Source organism: Maniola jurtina, chromosome 6 (genome assembly GCF_905333055.1).
Source record: "Maniola jurtina chromosome 6, ilManJurt1.1, whole genome shotgun sequence".
NCBI lineage: Eukaryota > Metazoa > Arthropoda > Insecta > Lepidoptera > Nymphalidae > Maniola > Maniola jurtina.
This window is the reverse complement of record NC_060034.1, coordinates 7,386,513-7,404,932: the sequence shown is the minus strand read 5'-3', so window position 1 is coordinate 7,404,932 and position 18,420 is coordinate 7,386,513. Positions and strand designations below refer to the sequence as shown.

General features: G+C 35.9%; 2 protein-coding genes across 6 annotated transcripts in view; one reads left to right on the top strand and one right to left on the bottom strand.

Moving 5' to 3' along the window:
• Positions 1–262: 262 nt before the first annotated feature.
• On the bottom strand, positions 263–1,264 carry LOC123866092 (mediator of RNA polymerase II transcription subunit 7). The gene is made up of 3 exons (XM_045907452.1): positions 967–1,264; positions 622–890; positions 263–538 (listed from the first exon to the last, which is right to left on the bottom strand). Exons 1-3 carry the CDS (start codon positions 1,153–1,155, stop codon positions 334–336), a joined length of 663 nt encoding a protein of 220 aa, XP_045763408.1. The 5' UTR covers positions 1,156–1,264; the 3' UTR covers positions 263–333.
• Positions 1,265–2,387: 1,123 nt separating this feature from the next.
• Positions 2,388–18,420, top strand: part of LOC123866083 (tyrosine-protein kinase Btk29A) — a 30,398-nt gene continuing 14,365 nt past the window's right edge. Inside the window, exons 1-5 of one of the 5 annotated variants that reach the window (XM_045907437.1) lie at positions 2,388–2,585; positions 5,096–5,250; positions 11,102–11,236; positions 12,857–12,950; positions 14,869–15,054. In XM_045907437.1, coding sequence (XP_045763393.1) covers positions 5,101–5,250; positions 11,102–11,236; positions 12,857–12,950; positions 14,869–15,054 — 565 coding nt within the window. In that variant the 5' untranslated portion in view covers positions 2,388–2,585; positions 5,096–5,100. Of the gene's footprint in view, positions 2,595–5,095; positions 5,251–8,064; positions 8,165–11,101; positions 11,237–12,845; positions 12,951–14,868; positions 15,055–17,865; positions 18,141–18,420 lie in introns of those variants that run through there. The other 4 variants (XM_045907436.1, XM_045907438.1, XM_045907440.1 and 1 more) reach the window with 4 other exon arrangements.

Genomic DNA, 18,420 nt, shown 5'->3' with positions numbered 1-18,420 from the left:
TATAGGGTCCTGTTGGCACTCATTGGGTACAGAGGTAAAACTAAGGCTAAAAAAGGTATTGCTTCAATCATATTCTGAATCTTGATGACTTTTAGCAACTTGACTCACTATGAGTTTTGCCAAAAGATATGATCTTCCTCTATTATATAAAACACAAAAAATGTTTCTACCTATATCTATACTTAATAAATAAAATTGAAGTGCTGTCTGTAATTTCAAAATAAATCCAAATTGTCATAAAAAGCAAGTTGAAATGAATCCTTTATAATATTATATTGAAAGCAAAGGCCATAAGCATACAATGAATGAAAGATTTAATAGTGAATTGACAAACTATCTCATATTGTCAACTATATTACACATGATTCTATCAAGTTCATAGCAAGGGTCTTGATTTGTGTTATCACTTGGGTTGCAATCCATATGCTCAAGTATTTCTGTAGGCACTTTGAAGTTAGACTCCATATCATTCTGATCTGGCAAGCTTTGTAATGCATTTTGTAAAATATCTTGAACTTTATCCAAGTGCTTTTGGAATCTGGAACAAAAATAGTAAGCCAAGTACTTGAATATAAATTACCCAATTTGAATTACAGTGCATTTTATAAGAAAAGTATTTACCTCATGGCAGTTTCAACTCTTTGTCGCTTCTGCAACTCCATCATCACTCTCAATGTTTCTCTAGCTTGATGTGGTCTGAACTCATTTAACAGATGATGTATGTGTATAAATAACAGGCTAAGGTCTTCAACTTTTTCAGCTCTTTTAGGTGAATCTGGACAATGTACTAGTAAATCTAACAGATCTAAAAAGTTTACTAGCAATGAGTGATTTAGTTTCTTTAATTCTCTTCTCCTTTCAAAGTGCATTGGGTACAGACGACGGAAACCCTAGTAAAGATAACTTATTATTATGAGAGCATAGTAAATAGGTAAGTATACAACTCAAAGAGAAAAATTAACGTACCTGACTTTCTAATGATCTGATAATTGTATCATCAGCGTTAAATGTGTGACCAAACATTTGATAAGAGTCATGAATAGGCCGTGGTGGCAGCGGAGCCCTGTTTCTTCGAACATTTTCGTCCGTGTAAAAATTTATATACTGCAATGGAGGTAATGGCAGTGAACTAACTTGAGTTGTTTCTGAAGACATACCTAGTTTTTTTCGTTGTTTTCTACTACTTATTATGAATTGAAACAAATTTAATCATTTAAAAATCTAAGAAGCGCAGATCAAACGTCAACGTCAAATATAAACAACAGATAACCAAAGAGTCTTTTTTTCTTCTTTAAATCTGGCTTTACTCTGATTAGCCAATGTCAAGTTTGTGATATTTTCAAGTTATTGAATTTATACAAGTATGGACTCCGTCTGCGCCGGCGCCCGCCGACATACGCGCGGCGCCCCTTTAGAGCGCTTCCCAGTCAGTTCCACCACCAAAAAACACCAACTAACACAAAAACCAGCCACTCTTAACAAAAAAAAACACTCCAAACAAGCACAGCACGCGCGCCAGCAAACGCCATCACAGACGAAGTCCAACCAAAGAGTATGTAATCACTACGTTATACAGATAACAAGCAAAACAAGGTCCTAAACTCTGGTTAATCAAATGTCAAAACTCATACCCTGGTATCTAAGGCCGTAAAATGAACAAATAAAAGACAAAACTCATAATCGCATGCACAGTGACCTCTAGCAATACTGGTACGCTGGACTTGCTATTGATAACCTATCTGTTTATTAGCAGTGAGTGGATGACTATAATATAACTAGTACTATTACGATATTATCATAATAGTGTATACCTATGGAAGAGTATTTTTCCTTATAGTATGTACATGTAGCAAATAATTATTATAACTACCTACTACATATTATCACTATACCTCTTCGACTGCCGAGTGAGAGGTCGGACACTAGCGGTACCTAACTAACTACCTATTAGGAGTGCTCCATTCACCTTTAATAATAATACAACATCAAGACTCATGAGTTCTGAGTGTCATGTCAATTGTGAGCGTACTCGTATACAGTAGCTCGATTCCTTAAAATCTGCATCAATCATCATTATTATATAGTTACAATCGCAATTGTTGTTATTGACAAAACAACGTTGCTGAGCAACTTATCAACACATTACAGAAATATTGGTTTTTAATTTCAGCCGTTAGCGAAATGTTACTATTCCACGCGAACGAAGTCGCGGGCACAGCTAGTTTTATAATATTACACTAGGGCCTCGCCCACTTCTTCCAGTGTACCTACTTGTAAATTATATCCATTTCAGAATGATTTTACATTAAATTATCCTCTGTGGACTCAGGTCTATGTTTATTATTGTTGATATTCTGTGGTGTTAGTTAAAAAAAAAAAAAAAAAAGTAAAAAGTGAAAAACTTTGTTCTTTCTATATTTTTATATTATTGTCTACTTTACAATCCTAGAAAATTATTTAGAATATTATGCTAACGCTTTGAGTTATTAAAACTCATTTGGTTAAGTTTCTGCTAACGTTTTTAATTGTTTCATTTACTTTGTTCAAGTGCCGAAATTATAATGATCTGCGTTTAATCTCAACAGGTATTTACAGTAAGTATAAAGTACTGATGGTTCATGTTGTTATTGATGTTTTACTAAGTTTAATAATATTATTAATTTCAAATGATAAGACTATTATTAATTTTTAGATGCATATGCCTTTTATCATAGCGGCCACATAGAGTACCATATTTTCCTGGTATTACTTAATAAATAGCAGTAGGTAGCACTAGCGGTAGTAAGTAATACGGGTCGGGTTTTGAATCGTACTGCCTTGATCGGGAGCTGTAATGTTTGTAGGGGTGCTCCAGGGTGCCTAGGTGGAACCCCTAACATCACTGTTACTTACTAGAGAAAATATAAAACTATTAAGTAGTTTAAAACTATTTGAGACTAGTAACGGAATTGGAGACCATGACTCCATGTTGCCTTGTCTGCCTTAACCCCTAGAGTGTATAAAGTGCGTAGCCGGACGCTTATGTAGGAGTAGTCTGAATGAGGCTAGCCTACAAGGCAAAGTGCTGAATTAATAAGTAATGGTCAAAAATTTCAAATTAAAAAACTGTATTTCTGGCAAGCAGGTTTGTGTTATGAGGACTGAAACCCTCTTCCCTCCACCTCTATATCCTCTGTTGAGGTAGTGTATTTCAAAACATTTACCTGTAACACTTTATTATCCCTATAAAATATAAATAAAATGTTGATTATTGTAGCCAGAATATTAAAATAATTATTTGATCAATTTATACTTTATACAGTCGATTTGTACAGAAAGTACAGTTTATACAAAGGTACATATATACATTTCCTAATTATACTTTTACTCAGAAAATATATCATATTATGTTGATAAAAATTTTATTAAGTTTTATGAGTAATTAATAATAGGTACATAGTAATTATAACTGATCTGTATTAGTTCAATCCTTTATTAGTTATGGCTGTTGCTAACCATCTGATGCTCAGCTAAATAATATTATAATTCATCTGACTTTTGTGATGGTATATTAATATTATTTAGGTAGGTATACATATAGTTTTTACTATAACTTGACTTATTTACTTTTTTCCATGCAAACTTTTATTTTCTTATGTAACTTGTATCTGTGAAAACTTGCAAATAAAATAAAATAGATATACCACTTTTATTGATGATTTGATATTATGATACCACTCAGGTGAAACATTGCCATTGCTGGCTGAGCACACGTATCCTCTCAGAATGAGAAAGGTTTGGCCATAGACCACCATGCTGACCAAGTGTAGGTTGGCAGACTTCACACACTTTTGAGAACTTTATGGAGCTCTCAGCTATACAAGTTTTTCTCATGATGTTTTTCTTCACTGTTAAAGCAAGTCATGTATTTTAATTGCTTATAATGCACATAACTCCAAAAAGTTGATGAAGTTGAAAATGCTTGCCTGGGACGAAACTGGACCTCCCAAGTAGGAAGCTGACATCTTAAACACTAGCTTATCACCGCTTTTCATAATAAGTTAACTTTCTATTGCCACTAAAATCAATTAACTAGTACTTAATAGTTAAAATTACAATGATAAATAATATAGTTCACACATGCAGAATTGTTGAATATTAATGGTTCTTCTAGGAAGGAAAACTTCTTAAAGCAGTAATTAATAATAATTTTGTACCCAAAATTTTATTTATAATTTTTACTGTAGTGTTTTACCTACACTTAAATTACTATCATTTATTTATCATTTTTTACTTATTTTTTACTTATCATTTTTTATACACATACACATAAAAAATTATGAAGATAAATACGCGCGCTCGTGTGCGTGACACACTATAGTACGCTTAGCGTGCTACAAAAATGGCGGCTTGATCAAAAGTAACAAAAATCTTTTCTGAAATAGATACAGGAAAAAGGGAAAGGAATTTATTATGTTTTTTTAACTCATGTTAATTCTATAAGTACCTATAAGTTATAACTATTGGTAGGAATGGAAATAGGAATATATTTTATTTCCTATATTTAATGAAAGACTAGCTGATGCCCGCAGCTTCGCCCGCGTGGATTGGTCAGATCCCCTGCAGCATCAGGATTGAGGAGTTGGACTCCAAATTTTTTATGAAACAATGTCGCAAAGTTCCTCTATCGATTAAAAAAGAAATGACGCAAATCGGTTCAGAAATCTCGGAGATTTCGGTGTACATAGGTAGAAAAACACAACTCCCTTTTTGAAAGTCGGTTAAAAAAGTAGCCTATTTTACGCCCTGGTCAATCCTCTACTTGCCTGTGAAAGTCCCGTCAAAATCGGTTCAGCCGTTCCAAAGATTAGCCTTTTCAAACAGACAGACAGACAGACAGACAGACAGACAGACAGACAGACAGACAGACAAAAATTTTAAAAACGTGTGATTCAGTTATGGTATCGTTCAAATAACCATATGAGCTTAATATGAGGTAGTTATTTCGAAATTACAGACAGACACTCCAATTTTATTTATTAGTATAGATACATCTTATGATTTTGGTAATGTTTTTGAAAATGGTTTTGTCTGTAATTATTTATATATTTCAAAGGAATTATGGCTTGTACTGATGAAGACGAGGTGATCCGAGAAGGATTTATGATAAAGAGGTCACAGAACAAGAAGATATTTACTCCAGTAAACTACAAGGGTCGGTGGTTTGTCCTTACCAGGAGAGCTCTCACATACTATGACACAGAGGGACAAGTAAGCTCATTTTCTTCATTTTGTAATTATTATACAAAAATTATTATTATTTTGAAAGTAAGATTAATAAGTACATGAAATGATATAATAATAAGATTGACTTTGAATGTTCAGTCAAGATTTTGACTCGAAACGAAATTCATTTATCTAATTTAAAAAATATTGTGCACTTTAATTACATAGTTTTTGATGAACTTCATTATTTGTTTATTTTATGTATAGCAACAAAAATAATGGAAACATTGATTGAATATTATACAATAATAATATACAAGCATTATGATAACAAGACAGTTCTTTATTCATACTTAAAGGCTTTAACAGTTTCGGCTGAGAAGTATAAATGATTAATCTTTCTATTTTTATCGATATTGTTTAAATGCTGCATGGGACTAGAATTTTAAACAAAGGTAAGTGATTGCCTGAATACAGTGCCCGTCAAACAACTTGAGCATTGACGCGATTGGCTGGCGAATGGCGGGTGCACGCGATTGGTTGATGCGTCGACTTTCGCTTCCCGGATTCGCCAACTTCTTCCACTACACTGCTTCAGGTCCAAGTTGTTTGCCGGGCACTATAAAACTTACTGGCCTACACTCACTAAATTAAGTGTCTTCGAGGGCTCACTAGTGCCAACAGAATTTCAAGCCAATTAAGTTTTGATAATAATCTGCTTCATTTTACTGTTTCTTAAGGCACATACATACGCGCTTTCCGGTTACTCGTACTGTGTACAGAGGCCCGACTGCCCGAATCGAATTGTACGATTGTAATTGCGGCTAAACGAATTGCGGGTAGATACAATCGTAACCGTTGAGAAACTGTTTCGATTTGCGGGTAGATCAAACTATTTACAGTCCGACAAGGCTCTTTTGGCACTTGAGTAAGGGCGCAGTTGTCGCTTTATGCCGACACAGCGAACTATCAACAAGTGCACTTTTCAGATGGCGTTCTACAATGCTGCTTCACTGGATGATATAAAATTTTTTTTCATAGAAACCCCGCAGTGGATTAAAAATAAATGTCAAAGAGCTCGGTGGCTCCATAGTTAGACACTGAGTAAGCGAATTACCCCTCATAGCGGTTGGCAAGCAGCCGCATCGCAGTGCCAATGGAAATAAGTTTGACATACACTTTTAGCTTGCGATCAAACATGACGCGAAGAATGGCCGCAAATTGTATTACTAATAACCGGACAGTGCGTTTTTAGCCTAAGTTCATAACTAATATTAGTGTTTGGTTACTCTAAATTATTACCATCACAACAGAATAGATAGTTTTATTGGAAAATACAAAACTTCTTCTATTTCGAATTTGAATAAATTGACTTTGAATTAAAGAAAAATACTTACATCTGTTAACAAGTGTAAATTAAAAATTTATAACACCTCCGACGATCCAAAGTATCTGAGTTTTCCAAAACATCATTTTCAAATAAATAATTATGTATTTAGGCAACGTCCATCTTGACAGCTTGACATTTGTCTATTGACATAATATTATGAACCTAACGGTTATCTAACCTTCTTTTCTACAAGAAAACTAGAAAAGAGCTGATAACTCTTAAACGGCTGAACCAATTTTTTTAGATTATAGCTAAGAACACTCTCGATCAAGCCACCTTTCAAACAAAAAAAACTAAATTAAAATCGGTTCATTCGTTTAGGCGCTACGATGCCACAGACAGATACACAGATACACAGATACACAGATACACACGTCAAACTTATAACACCCCTCTTTTTGGGTCGGGGGTTAAAAATACAGAAACAAATAAATAAGACATGCCTATAATATGAAGACATCCCTAACAATAAGTAGGTTTTTAGCAAAGACATTTAGAAATACAAGTGTAAATTAAAAATTTATAACACCCCGACAAGTGAAGGTTACAGTAACTAGAAAAGAGCTGATAACTTTCAAACGGCTGAACCGATTTTCTTGGATTATAGCTAAGAACACTTTCAAATTCAAATTCAAAGTATTTTTATTCAATTAAACTTTCACAAGTGCTTTTGAATCGTCAAACTAATCTACCACTGGTTCGGAATGCCGTTCCTACCGAGAAGAACCAGCAAGAAACTCGGCGGTTGCTCTTTTGAAGTATTCAATATACAATAATATGCCATACTCAATATACAATAATATGCCATACTCTCGATCAAGCCATCTTTCGAACAAAAAAAACTAAATTAAAACCGGTTATTATTAGTTTAGGAGCTACGATGCCACAGACAGATACACAGATACAAACGTAAAACTTATAAAACCCCACTTTTTGGGTCGGGGGTTAAAAACCAAAAGTATACAAGGCTATAATTGTGTAAATTGTTACGACCTCTCTGGCGTAGTGGTGTGGCCTTATAAGTTGGAAGTCTTGGACTCGATTGGCTTGTTACCACCTTAACGGCAAAGATGTCCTCCAAGCGATCTGCTACGATGCCGCGTATACACCGATTAGGGATATGCGTATTTAATTAAACTGCCAAATGATACGCCTCCCAAGTTAGCCCGCATCTTAGACTGTATTTTCACTTACCACCAGATGAGATTGCAGTCTTTTTTATTTTTTATTCCGATATTAGTAGCCCCTACTCACTTGGTTGTATATTATGATGGTGCAGTCTAAGTTGGAAGCGGCCTAGCTTGGAACGGGAATGGGGTATCTTGCTATAAAAAACGAAGGCGTTAAGTACAATGTAGGTGCACGTCGTTCCTGTAACAACTCTCCGAGCTTCCAAGCTCTCTACTTGACTTAAAAACGTGCAGTTGTGATTGCACAAATTGGCTGCTAATATTCCGGTAGAGGGTTAGTAGACGCATGCGCGACTTGGGCGTGTCTGCCATCCGGAGCGGCACCCGGCAGTGCTGCGTCGTCACCGGTCGTGCGCCCGTTCGACGCTCGCATTTCCCGGTAAAGATTACATTTTATCATTACATTTTATATTTTCTCTATTTACACATATACTGCAATACGATCTGAACCGAAGTTATATTTATATGATTTTATATTACTTTTATAATCGTCGTATAGGATCATTAGGGCATTTCCGTATCAACCCCCACACTCTCATAGATTCCGACAATGGCCCCATTTATTTCCTTTTTTTAATTGATCTATCGGCTTGTCCGTTTCTAAAGAATAGATTTGTATATTTTATTTTAGCAATATTATCGCTGTATTCATGTTATGTTAAATACAGTTTATCGACGATTCAAATCAATTAGCTAATTGGTATCATCCATATTCAGGTAACTCCGTGTAGGCACTTTAATGCGCGGTTCAATCAGATAGGGTTTTGCGTTTCTATACCACCCTACAAGATCGGGGTGAAGTGAGAATAGGAGCCCAATTAGAATAATAAATAATCGTTTAAAATAGAACATTTTGTTTTACGTACGGTATTGGATTTTCTTTTTAAATATTCAATATTTACGTGAAATAATGTCATAGTAAACGCCTTTCGTCACTTTCCATGATAAGTAAGGGGTGCGCAACCCTCATTCACTAATGTATGTACAGCCACGTCGGCCTCTCCTACAGACTCTTAGTGAGCGATTTAATGGAGAGCCCTCTGTGACGCACTAATTGTTTGTAAAAGTCCTCTTCCATAGCAACTCCATTCACACCACTACATGTGGTTGTCAACCCTTTTAAATTCTTCGCATAATAATATGCACGACTGCTCTTTTTGAGAACTTACGGTAATCTATTTTAATTAAAGGTGCCATGATTTAACTTTCTAGATTGTCATTTAAAAAAATATCTTCATGTTAATGAAGGGCCACTATATGCATTATAAGTTAGATTACCTATTTACTGCATAAAACGTTGTTTTCTATGATTACGGATTATACTCCGTCATTCATAAAAAATGAATATAATTAATAATTAGGTATAATATATTAGGTACCTACTTGTAAATATTGACTCTGCTGCATTCGTTGTCGATGGGTCACTTGGTGTTTATCCCATCGGCTTGGTATTAGAAATCATCGTAATAATATACCTACATATTCTTGGTAGTTAGAATCAGCAAATATCAGGATTTTGGAGCATTTTTACGCGACTGCGCGACGCAAATGATTGGTAAAGTCTTCATTTCTTTACTTCTTTGTGGCTCTCTAGATATGAAATACGTAGGCCGATTTTAATGATTTGCAGTAATAGATTCGGATTAAACTTGTGAACGTCACTAAAATAAACAAGTTACCTATATTAAGGAATTGCGGTAGGATTTAATTTTTGAACTTATAACCTTGTTCATCTTCAGCGATGTTTACAAACGGTTCCAATGAGTCCGATTCTAAATTTCCTTTATTTAAACGACTTTATCGTATTTAAAAGTCAGTAATGCCGCAATCAGCGTGTATTCCCGTAATTTGCGCCATGGTCCCAATAGGAAATCCTCTTAGGCTCTGTTACGTGTTGGCGGTGTCGAGGCGCGGTGGGAAATATCAGTTAGTTACATCAATTGATAAAACCGCCGCAATTTATAGGGCAAAGGTTCTGTTGCTTTACAGACTATACTAATTAAGTTTGAGTAGGTAGTAACTTATATATATAATTAACTTCTGTACGTAGTACTTTTATATTTTAAATATATTCTATGCATCTGACTTTTATGGTGCGCCTACAGAACTGCAAATTATAAAGAGTTCAGTTAAGAATTGTATAGAAAACTTGATAGGTGGATTCAAACACCATCATAATTAATTTATCCGTATAACTACAACTCCCTGAATGTAATTTTGGATGGGTTAAAATATCATGTTGTTAATTGGTAATAACTTATAATATTAAGTATATCTCGGTCCCGTAATGTTCTACGGACCAAACGGTGTCTACTCAGACTGAAACTGGTTTCCAAGTCGTTGACTCAAGCTATACACCCTTAGGTATTTGTTGTGTGGTTGGGGTTCGTAAACAAAGTTTTCGCTTTTTTAATTGTTAATAAATAACGAGATGATGACCCTCATATTATGACTGGAGGATTGGAACCTAGGAACTACAATTTGAAGTCAGCGCTTTTCCGAATCTTCTCTTTAGGTAGATACTAATATTCTACGAGATCTTCCTTCGTGTTTTTCATCAAGATTATAGTTCAATAGGAAGTATCGTTTACATTTTGATTACGTGTCATCAACTTTCAGCATCAATTTTCCCCTCCAATTCTAAACCTTAAAGTCAAGAGTGAATAGGCATCTTCTAGGCTAGCACACTCCATCTTAGGCTGCATCATCCCTCGCCATCAGGTTTGACTGCAGCCAAGCGTTAGTCTATAAATTAAAAATAAACGCATTTTGTATGAAAATAAAAGCTGAAACTTTTTATTGCGTTAAACTAGAAACTTGAAAGCACATCAGTCAGAAATGAGAAGGCCATTAACCTTAGTATCATAGGATAGTAGATTCAAACAGATTGATACCTCAAGCCATTTCTGAGAAAAGGGTCTTAACTCACAGACGGACGGACAACAAAGTGACTCTATAAGACTCACGCTTTTCCAAAGAGATGAGGAACTATAAAAAATGGGTACCTCGGTAAAAATAAAGGAGTGCTAAGACAGAAGCACTTTATTATTTCCTTTCATTGATATTATTTTTTTACATAAAGTTTCATTATTGTTACCGATTTTATAATAATATGTACGTACGATGTATGCCGCTAGATATTTTATACTTATAAAATATCTAGCGGCATACATATATACTATAGATACCTAGGTACCGTTTCCAAATTCACTTTCCTTATTGTTTGATTCCCGACATTTAAAATGTCACGTAAAAGGCTGAAACATTTCAAAGCTGTTTCAGTTTCTTTTCTAAAAAACTGTTTGCTTTGTTTTAGAAGCGTAAAGAGCGCGGACGAATACCAACGGACGCCATTCATACCGTGGAACAAGCTCAACTAGGAGAGCTGAGCAAGCAAATACCGACGGACGCCGACAACGAAAAGAGTCCTATCTACAGGTATCCCTTCCAGGTAACGCATTTTAAATACTATGACGCATCACTTGTACACGGGACTTTTTTGTATTATTACGTCATTTATTATGTACAAGTAACCTATCTGAGCTTCTGGTTATTTTGGTTGATTATTTTGGTTTAGTTTTGACGGCCTCTTTGGCGCAGTGGGAAGGGCTGTGGTCTTATTAGTCCCGGCATCGATTTCCGGCAGGGTTTAGAATTTTATAATTTCTAAATTTCTGGTCCGGTCTGGTGGGAGGCTTCGGCCGTGGCTATTTACCATCCTGTCGCCAAGCGATATTTAGCGTTCCGGTACGATGCCGTGTAGAAACCAAAGGATGTATGGGTTTAATGAAAACTACCATACCCCTTCCAGGTTAGCCCGCTTCCATCTTAGACTGCATTATCACTTACCACCAGGTGAGACTGCAGTAAAGGGCTAACTTGTATTTGAATAATATCTAAAAGTAGTTCCTACTACATTAATGATTGTCTTCTCGGTCTCGTTTGTCTTCGTTGATGGTTCTTTGTACCAAACGTCAATCGGTTAAACGGATGGATCGTGAAAGGTTTGGAGATAGACGAACAATCACACTTGCACTTTTCCACTATTCATCACTTTCGCATTTATTAATATTAGTGTTGATTATTATATTATCAGGAATATCGGAGTTTTTATAGACTAGTGTAGGTTTTGAAAATATTCGATCATTCCAATAAAGTTATTTGAACTCGCAACGACATAGTTTCTTCTATAGGTACAATCTAGCTAGTAAGTAATCTACCTATAGAATATAATATGTACCTATAATGTACATACATGTTTATTTGTTTACGGTATGGATATAAAGTATCTGATTAAATACCATTTAGGGTAGAAGGCTAACTGTGCGTAACGGATGCAATCTAATCAACGGGAGCAGACGGATGTATTCGCGTCTAAGTACTTCGTACATTTTATTAACGTTACAATAAAACTTAAAGCTAGTCTTACTAATTACTGTACAAACCATGCCCGCGTGGAATGGTGCCAAGAATACTGGCTGCATTTGCGCGCTGGGCGACCAGGCACTCGCTTTTTATTTTAAAGCTCATTATTTTGTGACTTGTATTCAAAACACATACCTCAGATCATAGAGATAGTATATCTCAGATACATCACTTAGACATAACAGTAGCGTATGTCCGCCTCCGTACCAAACGTCAAAATCGGTTAAACGGGTGGGCCGTGTTAAGCTAGCAGACAGATAGACAATTTCGATGATTAAGAATTAATGACGGCTAACTCACATCTTAGGTGAAAATGGCTTTTAAATGTAGGTTTTTAAACTTACGTTCAATAATCATTTTCGACAAAAATGCGAATTAGGCGTTTTTGGATCGAATATAAATATGTATGTAGGGAACTAAGCAGTTGGCGACACCCCTTTACACATAAATATTTGTTCCATTACAAAATAAATATGCACTAGTAGTCCACTTCAAAACGCGATTTTTCTCCTAACAACATTATTTTAACATACCAGGATTTACTTATGCTGTTTTGAAAACAAGTGGTTCGATTGCCTATGTGTAATGTATGAATATTTTATGTAACGAAACGAGATAACATGTAAATGGTGCAGATTGTGCACAGGTGGGGTACACTGAACAGGGCTCCGACTACACGCTGTACCTCGCTGCACGCGAGCATAGCGAAAGATTGAATTGGATACACGAAATTCGAAAACGTAAGTATATTTATTAAATCCTTTGAAATCTGTTAGTGCAGGTTATTAGATAATTTAGTTATAAGTTGTGAGGCCAGTGCAATATTTAAATAAATCGGCTTAAAGACAATGGATAAATAAGGGCTAACAAAGAAGAAGAAGAAGGCTTAAATTACTAAAACTCCACCATCTGGAGGCGACGTTCTTTTAATTTTAGGAGGTAAAAGTTAAATGCGAAACTTTTAGGAGAATCATAGTTCTGTTTTTTGTCAAAACGATAGATTTCGAATCCGCAATAGTGTTGTAAAAGTTACTGACTTCAACCCCGTCTTGACTCTGAAAGGCGAGGTTCAAGTTGGAAATCGCATTTAATCTTTATCTTGATTAATAATATAATTAATCTTTTATTGAAAATCTGATCAAAAAGCCGAATCCGAGAAAATACGCTGAAAAATGTGTAAATACTGAAGCCATGTAATTTTTCGAACTAAGTCACGTAATATGTGCGTAGGAGTAAATCTATCCTTCCAAGTTAGTCTGCCACCATCTAACACGTTAACATTTTAACATTTATTTACTTGAGGAATCACAACAATGGGTGAGTATTTTATAATTAGATAGTGGGGCAGTGATTTCCAAACTAGGATTCCTTGTATCGTGGAAACCTCTTCCCACCACAGGTAACAACTTACCACCAAGTGAATCAAAGGGCTAGCATCAATCAAAAAAAAAAATGGAAACGTGATTTGACATCTTCATACACTTTTGGCAGATTTTCGTAACTCCACTGTCACGTTTATTAACATAACTTAAAACCTACTTAGGGCTGTGAATTCGAATATCATTTTTTTATCAGATTCGAATTCGCGAAAATACCGTTTGGCCTACTATGGCTGTTGAAAAGTGTATGTAATTTTATTTTGGATCGAGCTTGTGAATAAGAAAAATATCTAGTGTCAAGTTGCACGCCCTTAATGTACTATCACTCATACATAACATAATACGCGGTTTCGAAACATTGCGATAGACCGCAAGCTTGTCGCTTGAGCGCACCCTGCAACCAATTCATACTGCATTGACATGTGTAACTAGTAGTTTTGAAGTGTGAACCGCCTTGTAGGTACGTTCTAACTATAATTATTCTGAAATATGAAAAGTTTTGTAATATGAATATGTTTGTAAAAATTGCCTTTTTAACGAATTTGTGTGTGGAATTCTTTAAATTTTACAATCTTTGGGGAGAAGGTAGGAAATTGCTAATAGGATCTGTGATTTTTTTGTTATTAGACTTTAATAAACTTCCAAAAACGAGGAGATTTTCAATACGGCGAATTTTTTTGCTATGTATAGGTATTCATCGAGTTCTCCAAGATTTTTGGACTGATTTTCAATTTTTTTTTACTCAATTGAGGAAGTTCTCGAGTTCCCATAACCGGACTGAACTCTTTAACTCCGATGCTACAGAGTTATTGTCCGCCTACGTTATGGAGAATCAAGAACTGTTAATGGTGAATTGATATTGAATAAGTATCAAGCAACGACTTCATGATTGAACTCCAAGTCCCAACTCTTCAACCCTGATGATGCATGGTCTTCTTCCTGCGTCGTTCCATCAATTTTGAGGATCATGGGTCCCCTTCGGTGCAATCTTTGTTACGATGTTCCTCCATTGCTCTCTATTTCTTGCCGCGTGGATTGCATCACAGATAGGTGTGTCGACCGCTGTGTCGATGCAGGGTACAGCACTCCATAAGGATTCTGGAACTGTTGATGGTTAAATAATATTGTAGGTACCAAGCAACGACTTATGATTGAACTCGATGTTCCAACTCCTTACCTCTGATAGATAGCACTCCTAATTCATAGAGGCTCAGGAATTGTTGATGGTGAAATAATATTGTACCTTCCAAAGATGTCAATGGAGTTGATTGTTATATAGTGTGCATATCGAACACTCGTCGCGTGCGGTACCACCCGGCGGTGTGGGCGGCGCGCAAGTGGACGTGCTGCGACGCGGAGCGCCGCTCGGCGCCGGGCTGCGCGCTCGCCGCCGGCTGGCCTCTGCCGGAGCCCGACTTCGAGCTCATCCTCCACGACCACAAGCCTATCAACGAGAACAGTTTAGGTATGTATTACTCCTTTCTAACCGTTTCCTTACTTGAATAACGTAAATACATACAGTTGGATGACTCCCTTGGTGCTAGCGGACGAGCCAGCTTTACGGTCGTGGCAGCTACGTACCCAACGACTGATGCACTACTAAGCAAAATAATTAGCTTGTTCTGCTGACTTCTGCTGGTTGGTATATACCAGTTGGTATACCCCTCTCGACCTGCAGGATTGCTGTTTAGAAGTATACGTCAACCGGCTGTCTGAAGTAACTCTTTAGGCACTGCTTTAACGATATCCGTCCGTTGTAAGCGAAACTGTTGGATTTGCTCAGGCATCCGAGCTCGCTACAGAAACCTAGCAGACCGCTTGGGTTGTTGAGGGATTCAGATTGTGGCTGAACCAATGTTACGGCGATGCTCTGTCATTTCTGGACAGGTATCTACCATATAGTACTTTTAATCTTGTAACTAGCTGCATTTTCCTCTAGCTACTTAAAATGTTTTCAGGATATTCGGCACTAAACAAGAGAGCCGTTTATTATATATAGCCGTTACTGCTTATTATATAGCCGTTACTGCTTATATTATGTACCTACTATTTATTAATCTACTAATGAATATTTTAACTCTATAATATCTAACTAAAAGACGTCTTCTCGAAAATTAACGGAGATGCACGGATGCATTAGTAAGATATTTTTTGTGTGCCCGTGAAATAAGAATGTTTTTGTCTTTTTGTGTCTGGTTCCGCTAATAATAAAATTGCTTGCGCTCAAGTCGCGAGTTGCCGTGTACTGTTTTAAGACGTGATATAAAAATAATTTTGACCAACAAGGCACTGCCACAGTTTGTCTGTCAGTCTTGTCTGCCCGTTAACTTTGTCGTTGCCGTACAAAAAATATTTTTTCGCAGAACTCGATATCCCAGTTAACAATGAGTCACTAGTTAGTAGTTACTTCATACGAAACTGATGAAAGGCTATATAAGGATAACTATATTTTCCTTATAATCCAATGAATTGTAATTTTTATAAGTTGCCTTATGCTATAGTAGTTATCTTTCTAATAGTGTTAGAAAGAAATAATTACAAGTAACATCTTGAATTTGTTTGATAGAACGATTTTTTCAAAAAGGCTTTTGCATCTACTTTACACCAATTAGTAACGAATCATCGGAATTAAATGAGTTATCTGGGCCGAAATTATAATAAATCCTATAAAGTATCCTGTCGGTAATTATTTCGCAACGTTGCTATTTCTCAAAAATTGAATGGTGTTTTTTGACAAATATACTTACTTAATTAACAATTTTATTTTCTTTATCAAGAGATTACAGATAGATTGATATTTTCAGCCGTAACAGGATAACGTTCTTTCTTTATGTTATGTTTTGTTGATATTATATTGCATTTTATTGTAATCAATTATCATGTAGGCCGACGCGACGGTTAGCATATCTGAAAAGCCAACCGTGATGAGTAATAAAGCCGCACTCATCGCACTCGACTCAAAACCTGATTGACACACGATCTCATTTTTTATCCGTCACTTTCATATTAATGAAAGTGAAATGTGTCTTGTATATAATCGCCTATACATATTGTTTAGATTCGCGTCTACGTTATACATTGAAAATAGTCGGCCCATTAAAAATTTATTTACTGTAGGGACTGACATATTAAACCGGTATTTTTGGCGGTTTTTTTTCTTATCAATAAAGCAATCAACATTTTTCCTTTCTTAACTTCGCATTAATATATTAAAATATGATTTGAACAAGTCTGTTATTAAGTACCTTCTATATACACGGAGGGTTTTCGTCATTGAATTACAATATATTCTGTTCCTATCGTTTGAGAGACTTAATCCATCAGGGTGAGCGAGATAGCTGTTCCTTGCGTTCGCAGTACGAATGGTGAATGTAGGCCGAGTACGATCATCTTTTCTGCTCTCGCTCGTCTCGTGGAATATAAATCTATGTTCACCATGGTAACTTAACGATTAACTTGACATTCTTATCAAGTTAAATAAGTATCTTTAATTTTTTCAACACACCAAAAACATTATTACTAATAAACACGTGATATTCCTTTGTGATATAATAAAATTAGTATTATCAATAATTTTAACATTTTAAATGTTTTATTAACCTCTGACCCAAAAGGAACGTTGTTATTAATTTGACCGCTTTGTCCGTTTGTCTGTGGCATTATAGCGTTCAAATGGATGGACCCATTTGAATGAGTTTTATGGCTAAGTAAATATATCTAAGCCATAAATATGTTTTATACTTAGGTATAGTTATATTTGATGAGAATCCTTAAAGCCGTTTTGACTTTTGAGGATAGCTCTTAACTCAACCTGTGTAGGGATCGATCAGACAATTTGACGATGTCTCGATGTCTGGTCTTGATGTTGGCAGACACAGTGGTCAAGATCTGCTGTTAGAGCAGGAAAGTAAAGAAATATCAGATTTATGTCACCATCATAACCTTATAACAACTAAAGAGTGATCGGCTATCTAAAAAATAAAAATTATCGTTCGGTAATGTAATGTAATCATAAAAGTCACTGACAAGCTGGTTTGAACGGAACCAGTTGAGGCTGTATTGTGTATTCCGCTTTAGCTCCGACACGGTACATTGACACGCGAGTCGCGAGCCAGTCTGTTGGCAGTGTCGCGCGCGGACGTCCGGCCGCGTTGTTCTGTCCCAATGTTGCAGACTAAGTCTGAAGACGAACCGATGGTTACCAAGAAGAAATCTAAAATACCATGTCTATCGCTGTCGTCGTTCCTCCCGGCTTTAGAGGGTACAATTTACTTATAATGACCTTTTTAATTTATGTGGCCTCGCTGCCAGTTGCGTTGCGTTCACTACTTCACTCGTTGCAGTCACTTTCTTGTCTTGGCAGGTGTAATTTAATGCGTTTGTGAAATGTCCAGTGGTTCGGGTTTCATTAAAGTGTTACCTTATGTGTACAGTTAGGTCCTGTGTGTTATTGTCTAACTTCAATTCAACTGTTTGCTGGAGCGGTTGTAAAAATTCGCAGCTCAGTGAGTTGCTATGCTAAAAAGTGATATGCAAACAAGTTTATGCAGTGTAAGAAACTCTTAGTTAAAACTTTGTTTTTAATTGTTTTGATTCTTTATTCTTCTACCAAATTCCTGATTAAATTTATCTGTTATTTTCATAAGTTACATGGTAATCTTTTTACTATACGAGTAGCTATTGTAAAAAGTTTTTGCGAGTTCAATATTTGGTTTCAATGCTGACGAAAATGTTTATACCTATAATAATAGTATGCTTGATAAATATAATTTGTAACCCTGAGTATTATGTTACCGCTTTCAATTTTATTCAATGAAAGTTTATAGTCAAT